This window comes from Salvelinus fontinalis, chromosome 14 (genome assembly GCF_029448725.1).
Source record: "Salvelinus fontinalis isolate EN_2023a chromosome 14, ASM2944872v1, whole genome shotgun sequence".
Lineage (NCBI taxonomy): Eukaryota > Metazoa > Chordata > Actinopteri > Salmoniformes > Salmonidae > Salvelinus > Salvelinus fontinalis.
This window is the reverse complement of record NC_074678.1, coordinates 34,708,227-34,719,865: the sequence shown is the minus strand read 5'-3', so window position 1 is coordinate 34,719,865 and position 11,639 is coordinate 34,708,227. Positions and strand designations below refer to the sequence as shown.

The following is an 11,639-nucleotide window of genomic DNA, read 5'->3' as shown; positions in this document are numbered from 1 at the left end:
CACCTGTTTACCTTTGTGACATACTGTATGCTACCTGCATCTCTTTGAATTGTGTATCCATCTACTCTGAGAAAATAGGTTTTGTTTTCTTGATCACACAGAGGCACGTAATAAGTAACTTGAGCTGTGAATCTAAAGTAGCAAATTTTACTTTTTTCCCGTGTTATATCTAACCCAGCGATACTGCACTGCTCTGTTGCCACTGTTTTGCCACTGAGTCCTGGGAGGTGTGAGGTCAAATGAAGTGATGTTTTTTTACTCATGGTGACCTACTTTTATCCCTCTGGATGTCAGCGTGTTGGGGTGTTAGGGATTAACCGCAGCCTAGGCTCAGTGGGGCCTGAGGTTGACAGGGACCTGGCCTCTTCCCTGCTTCAGAGAGCTGCTCTGTCAACACACACGCACACGCACACGCACACGCACACACACACACACACACACACACACACACACACACACACACACACACACACACACACACACACACCCACCCTGTGGCCTGGCCTCTTCCCTGCTGCAGAAAGCTGATCTGTCAGAGGATTTCCTCCTGCTGCTGACACCAGGACACCAGCCACAGGCTAGGACTGAGGACTGGCACGCAGAGCCCTGCTGAGCTCAGCTTCCTGACACCCGAACACACACACACACACACACACACACACACACACACACACACACACACACACACACACACTACTTGTACACATCTATGTATAAACATAAAGGCATGAACCTACACGATAACAAACTGGTCCTGTCTGAACCTAAATTATAACAAACTGGTCCTGTCTGAATCTACATTATAACAAACTGGTCCTGTCTGAATCTACATTATAACAAACTGGTCCTGTCTGAACCTAAATTATAACAAACTGGTCCTGTCTGAACCTAAATTATAACAAACTGGTCCTGTCTGAACCCACAATATAACAAACTGGTCCTGTCTGAATCTACATTATAACAAACTGGTCCTGTCTGAACCTACATTATAACGAACTGGTCCTGTCTGAACCTACATTATAACAAACTGGTCCTGTCTGAACCTACAATATAACAAACTGGTCCTGTCTGAACCTACATTATAACAAACTGGTCCTGTCTGAGCCTACAATATAACACACTGGTCCTGTCTGAACCTACATTATAACGAACTGATCCTGTCTGAACCTAAATTATAACACACTGGTCCTGTCTGAATCTACAATATAACAAACTGGTCCTGTCTGAACCTACAATATAACAAACTGGTCCTGTCTGAACCTACAATATAACAAACTGGTCCTGTCTGAATCTACAATATAACAAACTGGTCCTGTCTGAACCTACAATATAACAAACTGGTCCTGTCTGAATCTACATTATAACAAACTGGCGCTGTCTGAATCTACATTATAACAAACTGGTCCTGTCTGAACCGACAATATAACACACTGGTCCTGTCTGAACCTACATTATAACAAACTGGTCCTGTCTGAATCGGCATTATAACAAACTGGTCCTGTCTGAACCTGCATTATAACAAACTGGTCCTGTCTGAACCTGCATTATAACAAACTGGTCCTGTCTGAACCTAAATTATAACACACTGGTCCTGTCTGAACCTAAATTATAACACACTGGTCCTGTCTGAACCTACAATATAACAAACTGGTCCTGTCTGAACCTAAATTATAACACACTGGTCCTGTCTGAACCGACAATATAACACACTGGTCCTGTCTGAACCTACATTATAACAAACTGGTCCTGTCTGAACCTACAATATAACAAACTGGTCCTGTCTGAACCTACAATATAACAAACTGGTCCTGTATGAACCTACATTATAACAGACTGGTCCTGTCTGAACCTACAATATAACAAACTGGTCCTGTCTGAACCTACATTATAACAAACTGGTCCTGTCTGAACCTACAATATAACAAACTGGCCATGTCTGAACCTACATTATAACAAACTGGTCCTGTCTGAACCTACAATATAACAAACTGGTCCTGTCTGAACCTACAATATAACAAACTGGTCCTGTCTGAACCTACAATATAACAAACTGGTCCTGTCTGAACCTACATTATAACAAACTGGCCATGTCGGAACCTACATTATAACAAACTGGTCCTGTATGGCTCAGTTGACAGAGCATATCGATTGCAACAGTAGAATTGTGGGTTCGATTCCCAGGTCCACCCATACGTAGAAATGTATGTTGCTTTGGAAAAGTGTCTGCTAAATGTCATACACATAATATGTTAAAACATACAGTGTGCCAAGCTGTATTCTACTATCTACCCAGATGCCCCTTTGAATTACTACACATTAGATCCCTGATAAGGGAAAGGGGGAAACCTAGTCAGTTGCACAACTGAAAGCATTCAACCGAAATGTGTCTTCTGCATTTAACCCAACCCCTCTGAATCAGAGAGGTGTGGAGGGCTGCCTTAATTGACGTCCACGGGGGCTCGGAGAGCAGTTGTTGTTGGGGGTTAACTGCCTTGCTCAAGGGAAAAACTGAAGATTTTTCCACCTTGACAGCTCGGGAATTCGGTTACTAGGCCCAATGCTCTTAACCGTTAGGCTACCTGCTCTTAACCGTTAGGCTACCTGCGCTTAACCGTTAGGCTACCTGCTCTTAACCGTTATGATACCTGCTCTTAACCGTTAGGCTACCTGCTCTTAACCGTTAGGCTACCTGCGCTTAACCGTTAGGCTACCTGCGCTTAACCGTTAGGCTACCTGCGCTTAACCGTTAGGCTACCTGCTCTTAACCGTTAGGCTACCTGCTCTTAACCGTTAGGCTACCTGCTCTTAACCGTTAGGCTACCTGCGCTTAACCGTTAGGCTACCTGCGCTTAACTGTTAGGCTACCTGCGCTTAACCGTTAGGCTACCTGCTCTTAACCGTTAGGCTACCTGCTCTTAACCGTTAGGCTACCTGCTCTTAACCGTTAGGCTACCTGCGCTTAACCGTTAGGCTACCTGCGCTTAACCGTTAGGCTACCTGCTCTTAACCGTTAGGCTACCTGCTCTTAACCGTTAGGCTACCTGCTCTTAACCGTTAGGCTACCTGCCGCCCAAGTTAAAGAGGAACTGATGAAGGATGCTTCTGTAGAAGCACCTCTATCTACAGTATCTCTGTGAGGCAATGCTCTGTCTGGCCCCAAGGGCCTGGCTGTCTCCGATCTACTGACTAGTAGATTAGTTGGAAGAGATAGTTGCTGAATTGTGGTCATAATGTGTTGCTATATGCTTCATATAACTGACTGTTACTGCAGACCCTGAATAAAGAATGACATGTTCAAAGATTTCAATTTGAACATACATTTGTTTATGTTTTTGAGAGACCAGAGAGTATCTGTGATGGCTTATAGTGTGAAAGAGGTTTGTATTGAATGTATGCACTCTCCCTTGTACCACCATGTGGGTTGGCTCAAACCACACAACACCCACTTCCTGTAGAACGAGGACCTGTCAGATAGAGCCTCCCCTCATCAGGACAATCCCCCTCCACCCCAGACCCCAATGCTATGCTGACAGACACTCACAAACACCTTGCCACTCTCAGACATAGAGCTTGGGGCAGCGATGGGGTAGATCAAACACGCCTGTCTGTGGATGGGACACACCTGCCACCTGTCTGTGGATGTCATGGATCTCCATCTCACCTCGAGGGTTCTCTGTGTCTGGCTCTGGATCATAGCAGGCTGGGTGAACGTACTGGGGCATGGGCTTGTAGATGAGGCTGTCCCTCACCTGTCAAAGAAAGGTAGGACATTGGACCACCAGTTTGTTTTTTAACACAATGAATTGACAACAATAGTCATCTGGAATAGTGTTATGCCTAGACAAAACAAGGCAACATTGTTATTCGTCTCTCAGCTGAACTTCTCTCTCGTTGTGCAGTATTGGTGATTTATGCCTGTTTTTACAACAAAAAGTAAGAAAATGTATGCACTCATTACTGTAACTCACTCTGGATTAAAGCATCTACTAAATGGCAAAATAATATTTGTTACAGTATTATAAAACAATAATAAATTACAGAATTCAAAATTTTTATTTCAAAACTGCAATAAATTATATTATTTCCCATACAGATGTGTTGTTGTTGGCTGGTGATGCAGATCCAAAGTGTTTTACCAGGACACAGTATGACTTCACCTGTTTCTGGGAGACACCAGGCAACACAGCTTATGACTTCTTCTACAGGAATGATAAGTATGTTCAATGAATTCTGGTAAATTATAAAATGTCAATATTTTCAGAAGATACACGAACATGTATTACAGTTGAAGTGAACAGTTGACATACACTCTGTACTGCCAGGCACTGACACCAGTCATGTTTCCTCTGCCCCTGATCAGTGAGGAAAAGGAGAAGCGGTGTAAACTGACTCTCCAGAGGACAGAGAAGGGGGAGGAAGAGGAGGAGGGGAAGGTTCTCCACATCTGCTTCTTCCCTTGCTCTGACGTCTTCCTGTTCACGCTCACACACATCAGAGTGGTGGAGAGCAGCTCCAACTACACACTCTTCACACGCACCATCAGCGTTGAGGACCAGGGTGAGAGAGAGAGAGAGAGAGCGAGAGAGAGAGAGAGAGAGAGAGGATTTTAGAAGTTTTAAATCTAAAGCTCATCCTCCCCGTCTCTCTCTCTCTCTCTCTCTCTCTCTCTCTCTCTCTCTCTCTCTCTCTCTCTCTCTCTCTCTCTCTCTCTCTCTCTCTCTCTCTCTCTCTCTCAGGTCTCCTGGAACCCCCTGTGAATGTATCCCTTCACCCGACAGGGCAGGCTGGGCAGTTCCAGGTGGCTTGGCACGCACCAAGAGATTGGGAGAACAACGTGCATTATGGGATGCGTTATTCTTCCCAGGGACTGAGGGAGAGGACAGAACTGGTACTGAAACTCAGAAACACAAAATCAACACTAATTCATCCAGTCAGACTCACTGCAAGGGGAAAAAGACAGATAAAGTGTTTGGTAAAAAATCTACCATGACTGGGACATTCACTATTAGTACCCACCTTGATGGAAGGCTACAGGGCGTCCATTTTGTGCAAGAACGTCGTCACTCAAATTCCATTCACTGTGCTGCTGCTGTAGACTTCCTGTGATATTTCTTCCCTCTCTGTCTCCAGATAAAGTCCATGAGGTCCCCCATTCACAGCCTGGTTTCTCTGCTGCCAGGGGAGGTGGTCAGCGTCCAGCTAAGGGTCAAACCCAATGGCTACAGTGAGACAGAGACCAGCGGTCACTGGAGCGACTGGTCGCTCCCCATCACTGCCATGGTACCTCAGAGCGCAGGTGGGTGAACTACTGAGTATAGGCTAAAGACGTATAAAGACAACAGTGCACATGTGTGGCGGCAGGTAGCCCGGCGGGTAGGAGTGTTGGGCCAGTATCCGAAAGGTTGCTGGATTGAATCCCCGAGCTGACAAGGTAAACATCTGACGTTCTGCCCCTGAGGAAGGCAGTTAGCCCACTATTCGACCGTGCTTCAAAGACGTGGATGTAGATTAAGGCGGCCCCCTGCACCTCTCTGATTCAGAGGGTTGGCTTAAATGCGGAAGACACATTTCAGTTGAATACATTCAGATGATGTTGTTTACTGACAGCACTGTCAGAGTGATGGAGTTTACTACCACTGTCTTCCAGCTGATATCTCATTGTTGTGCCATACCTCTGACCTGCAAAACATCACCTGCCAATGGAATGGGCAGTCCTACAGAGATGCTACCTACACCTTAAACTACAAGCTGCGACCCAGGTAGCTGTTAACATACAAATGACCTCAACAAACACGCTACTCTACATGATTACAGCAAAACGTTGCACAGTGAGACATAAATGAAGGCAAAGCTCATACTGCATTGTAAAACATACTTGATGATTATGTATCATTAAACCTTTGGTTGTGTAATCTCTGCAGTAAACGGGAGGGCTGGAGAAAGTGTCTGCAGAATGAGAAGGCCTCCTACCACTGCCGTTTCCATGGAGCGGAGTCCAGCGAGATACTGGTTAAACTCAGTACTGGTCCTGGTTCTCTCAAACGGACCTTCTACACTGAACCCTTCAGACTCAACAACAGCAGTGAGTCACACTGATAATAGATGCCTTGACAGCTGTGAACGATTCCTTTCAGTCAAAAAAGGAGACTACCGGTATACTACATTGCCATTAAGAGTTAAACAAATGGAAAGAGGTGGAGCCTAGCATGCATTTTTCTTAATCTTTGAAGAATCCTTGTTGACATACACTACCGTTCAAAAGTTTGGGGTCACTTAGAAATGTCCTTGTTTTTGAAAGAAAATCACCCTTTTTCCCCCATTAAAATAACATCAAATTGATCAGAAATATAGTGTAGACATTGTTAATGTTGTAAATGACTATTGTAGCTGGAAACGGCTGCATTTTAGTGGAATATCTACATAGGCGTACAGCCCATTGTCAGCAACCATCACTCCTGTGTTCCAATGGCACGTTGTGTTATCTAATCGAAGTTTATAATTTTAAAAGGCTAATCAATCATTAGAAAACCCTTTTGTAATTATGTTAGCACAGCTGAAAACTGTTGTCCTGATTAAAGAAGCAATAAAACGGGCCTTCTTTAGACTAGTTGAGTATCTGGATCATCAGCATTTGCGGGTTCGATTACAGGCTCAAAATGGCCAGAAACAAAGAACTTTCTTCTGAAACTCGTCAGTCTATTCTTGTTCGGAAAAATGAAGTCTATTCCATGCGAGAAATTGCCAAGAAACGGAAGATCTCATACAATGCTGTGTACTACTCCCTTCACAGAACAGCTCAAACTGGTTCTAACAAGAATAGAAAGAGGAGTGGGAGGACCCGGTGCACAACTGAGCAAGAGGACAAGTACATTAGAGTGTCTAGTTTGAGAAACAGATGCCTCACAAGTCCTCAACTGGCAGCTTCTTTAAATAGTACCCACAAACACCAGTCTCAACGTCAACAGTGAAGAGGCGACTCCGGGATGCTGGCCTTCTAGGCAGAGTTCCTCTGTCCAGTGTCTGTTTTCTTTTGCCCATCTAAATCTTTTCTTTTGATTGGCCCGTCTGAGATATGGCTTTTTCTTTGTAACTCTGCAACTCGTTTCCAGCTACAATAGTCATTTACAACATTAACAATGTCTACACTGTATTTCTGATCAATTTGATGTTATTTCAACAGACAAAAAAAAAAGCTTTTCTTTCAAAAACAAGGACATTTGTAAGTGACACCAAACTTTTGAACGGTTGTGTAAATCTGTAACAATACAATCTGTATTATGTACATCAAATAAATCAAATCAAACTTTATTTGTCACATGCACCGAATACAACTTGTACAACTACAACTACAACCGTGAAATGCTTACTTACAAGCCCTTAACCAACAGTGCAGTTCAAGAAGAGTTTAAATAATATTGACCAAATGAACTAAAGTAAAAAAATAAATAAAAAGTAACACAATAAAATATCAATAACGCTATATACAGGGGTTACCGGTACCGAGTCAATGTGCGGGGGTACAGGTTAGTTGAGGTAATTTGTACACACACCTAGTATATAGGTCCTGGATGTCAGGAAGCTTGGCCCCAGTGACGTACTGGCCTGTACGCACTACCCTCTGTAGTGCCTTACGGTCAGATGCTGAACAGTTACCATACCAGGTGGTGATGCAACCGGTCAGGATGCTCTCGATGGTACACTAATCATCTCTGTAAAACTCATGTTATGTCTCTCTCTCCTCTCTCTATGTTGCGGTCAGTTCAAACAGGCCCTCCAGGGAGGCTGAGGGGGCAGTGGGAGGGGGGCAGGCTGCGTCTGAGATGGGGCACACCCCTACTAGCTCTGTCTCTCCACCTGATGTACCAGCTCCGCTACCAGCCTCAAGGGGAGGCCGTCTGGAAGGTACAGTACAGAGCCTACCTACAGAGCCTACCTGTTCTGTGGTAAAACCATAAGCCTGGCTCTGTCCTTATTGCATATGTAAACAGGGAACTACATGTTTTGTCATGAGTTTGTATTTTGCAGTACAAACCAATAACTGGGTGCAATTCAGTGGAGGCTGAACTGAGCCGTCCTCCACAAAGCAGCCTCCACTGGTGTTATTGTTTGTTGTCCTCTCTCTTCAGCTGGTGACCTTGCAGGTCCCTGAGAACAGTACTTGTCTAGACGTTCAGACTGGCAGTCAGTACTTTATCCAGGTCAGAGCCAGGCCCAACGGGTCAGTCTACGCTGGCTACTGGAGCGACTGGTCACCCCCACTCACTGTGGACACACCTTCAGATATAGGTAAAGTAACACTAGTATGGAGATAATTTTCCATATCTGATTACATAAAATGTCTGCTGTATATGGGAAGGTGGATACTGGTTGATAGTTCAAACCTTTTTGTATTCTGTGACCTTCAGGTAGGCCCAGAGAGGTGCAACCCATGAATAGTAGATATTAGTCACTGCGCTTCTAATCAGGCAGGCTATTGTCATTCTCAAACTCTGGTTCTTTATTTGAACTCAACAGGGGCCCTCTTCATCCTCTGCATTCCTCTCATGATGCTCATCCTATCAGTTGTGTTCCTCTCAATGTTCTCCAGGTATCTCAGGTAAGATGCTTTTTCAGTCTGCTTCACACTGCTGCAGTGGGTACCACCTACCGTAAACACACATATCTTTTACACCCTATTCATGGACATGTTGTGTACTGAATGCTTTTTCCACCAGTAAGCTCAAACGGTATCTGTGGCCACCAGTCCCAAATCTTGACAAAGTATTGCACGGCTTCCTGACAGACATCAGCGGCCAGACTTGGGTAAAAACGTAATTGATTGCAGTACACAGTAGATTAACATTATGGAACTATAATTAACAAAAATATAAACGCAGCATGTTTCATGGGCTGAAATAAAAGATCTCAGAAATGTTCCTTATGCACAAAAAGCTTATTTCTCTCAAATGTTGTGGACAAATTTGTTTACATCCCTGTTAGTGAGCATTTCTATGCCCTCCCATGGCTGCGCCCCTGCCCACCCATTGCTGCGCCTCTGCCCCTTCATGTCAAATCCATAGATTAGGCCCTAATTTATTTATTTCTATTGACTGATTTCCTTAAATGAACTGTAACTCAGTAAAATCTTTGAAATTGTTGCATGTTGCGTTCATATTTTTGTGTAGGGTAGATCAATTGAAGGGGTCACATTTTAACTGTGTGTTCAATGTGGTTTATCTTTATGTGTATGTGTTGGAAACCATTGGATCTGAGTCTCTGTATGTACATGCATTACCTCCATAGGACCCTCCCTTCATTATCAAGCAATATTCTGCGGAGACCCCAGCCTGTGTGGTGGAGATTATGTCTGAGAGGGAGGCTCCAGATGGAGGGAAGCTTCCCAGTGAGTCCTCCTTACTACTCTCCCCAGAGCGAGGCTCCGCTGGTGGGGAGGAGGAAAGGCTCCCCACCCTGGCCCTGGAGCTCAGCCAGGACTACGTGACCCTGGCCACGGATGACGTCATCCCCTGTCTCCGAGGGAACAAGTATGTGTATGACGGGGAGGTGGGGGCAGAGTCTCGAAGCCTGGGGGAAGATGAGGTTCTCCAGATGAGGTGTCACTGCTCCTCCAACTTCCCATCATCCTCCAGTACCACAGACATCCTCAACCGCTCCTACATGCTGCTGGCCGAGCAGCCTATAGAGAGACTGGACTGTCAGGACAGCAGCAGGGCCGGCAAGCTCTATGCCAACCTGGAGGGAACAAACTCAGCTAATGTAAACACCTGATTGGGACAGCTCAACAAGGGCACACAAACTGGACAGTTACAAAACAATATCCATTACATCACTACTAAAACAGGTCCTTGCATACAGCTTATTAAAGATGTATTTTATGATTAATTGGATAATATATCAAGTGCAGCCAAATCTGGATGAACAGATATGGATTGATATGTTGCACAGTTATACTATATACTGTAAATATATATATTTAACTTGTCACATATCTGTCTGTAAGGTATATACTGTATTGTGCATTCGGAAAGTATTTAGACCCCTTGATTTTCCCACATTTTGTTACGTTTCAGACTTATTCTAAAATGGATTACAACTTCTTCAGAATCGGTGTTGAGCTAACGTAGGCTAATGTGATTAGCATGAGGTTGTAAGAAACAAAAAAAAATCCCAGGACATAGACATGTCTGATATGGGCGAAGTTTAAAATGTTGTTAATCTAACAGCACTGTCCAATTTACAGTAGTTATTAGAGTGAAAAAATAACATAACTATTGTTTGAGGATAGTGCACAATTATGAACTTGAAAATGTATGAATAAAACAATTAGGCACATTTGGGCAGTCTTGATACATTTTGAATAGATATGCAATATTTCACTGGATCACTCTAAAACCTTGTAAATACCGTGCTTCCATCTAGTGGCCAGAGTCTAAATAACACCTGGGCTGGAATAATACATTATGCCCTTTCTCTTGCATTTCAAAGACAGTACAAAAAAAATAAAAAAAATATGTATTATCTTTTACCAGATCTAATGTGTTATATTCTCCTACATTCATTTCACATTTCCACAAACTTCAAAGTGTTTCCTTTCAAATGGTATCACGAATGTGCACATCCTTGCTTCAGGGCCTGAGCTACAGGCAGTTAGATTTTGGTATGTAATTTTAGGTTTTGTTTTTTAAATAAAAAATATCCTCAATTTACAATCCGTACCCCATAATGACAAAGCAAAAACAGGTTTTTAGAAATGTTTGCAAATGTATTAAAATAAAAAAATGGAAATATCACATTTACATAAGTATTCAGATCCTTTACTCAGTACTTTGTTGAAGCAACTTTGGCAGTGATTACAGCCTCGAGTCTTCTTGGGTATGACGCTACAAGCTTGGCACACCTGTATTTGGGGAGGTCCTCCCATTCTTCTCTGCAGATCCTCTCAAGCTCTAAGGTTGGATGGGGAGCGTCACTGCACAGCTATTCTCAGGTCTCTCCAGAGATGTTCGATCAGGTTCAAGTCCGGGCTCTGGCTGGGCAACTCAAAGATATTGAGACATGTCCCGAAGCTCCTCCTGCATTGTCTTGGCCGTGTGCTTAGGGTCGTTGTCCTGTTGTTAGGTGAACCTTCGACCCAGTCTGAGGTCCTCAGCGCTCTGGAGCAGGTTTTCATCAAGGATCTCGCTGTACTTTGTCCATTCATCTTTCCCTTGATCCTGACTAGTCTCCCAGTCCCTGCCGCTGAAAAACATCCCCACAGCATGATGCCGACAACACCATGCTTCACCGTAGGGTTGGTATTGGCCAGGTGATGAGCGGTGCCTGGTTTTCTCCAGACGTGACGCTTGACAGAGGTGGAAGAGTTCACTCTTGGTTTCATCAGACCAGAGAATATTTTTGAGTCCTTTAGGTGCCTTTTGGCAAACTCCAAGCGGGCTGTCATGTGCCTTTTACTGAAGTGTGGCTTCGTCTGGCCACTCTACCACAAAGGCCTGATTGGTGGAGTGCTGCAGAGATGGTTAGCCTTCTGGAAGGTTCTCCCATCTCCACAGAGAAACTCTGGAGCTCTGTCAGTGACCATCGGGTTCTTGGTCACCTCCCTGACCCCGATTGCTCAGTTTGGTCAGGCAGCCAGCTCTAGG

General features: G+C 44.2%; 1 protein-coding gene across 1 annotated transcript; it reads left to right on the top strand.

The window, feature by feature from the left end:
* Positions 1-3,488: 3,488 nt before the first annotated feature.
* Positions 3,489-10,525, top strand: LOC129810727 (thrombopoietin receptor-like). The gene is made up of 12 exons (XM_055861523.1): positions 3,489-3,762; positions 4,094-4,214; positions 4,361-4,557; positions 4,737-4,888; positions 5,131-5,296; positions 5,648-5,759; positions 5,922-6,082; positions 7,760-7,902; positions 8,127-8,286; positions 8,515-8,596; positions 8,715-8,802; positions 9,283-10,525. The coding sequence occupies exons 1-12, from the start codon at positions 3,612-3,614 to the stop codon at positions 9,766-9,768; spliced, it is 2,019 nt and encodes a 672-aa protein (XP_055717498.1). The 5' UTR covers positions 3,489-3,611; the 3' UTR covers positions 9,769-10,525.
* The last annotated feature ends 1,114 nt before the right edge of the window (positions 10,526-11,639 follow it).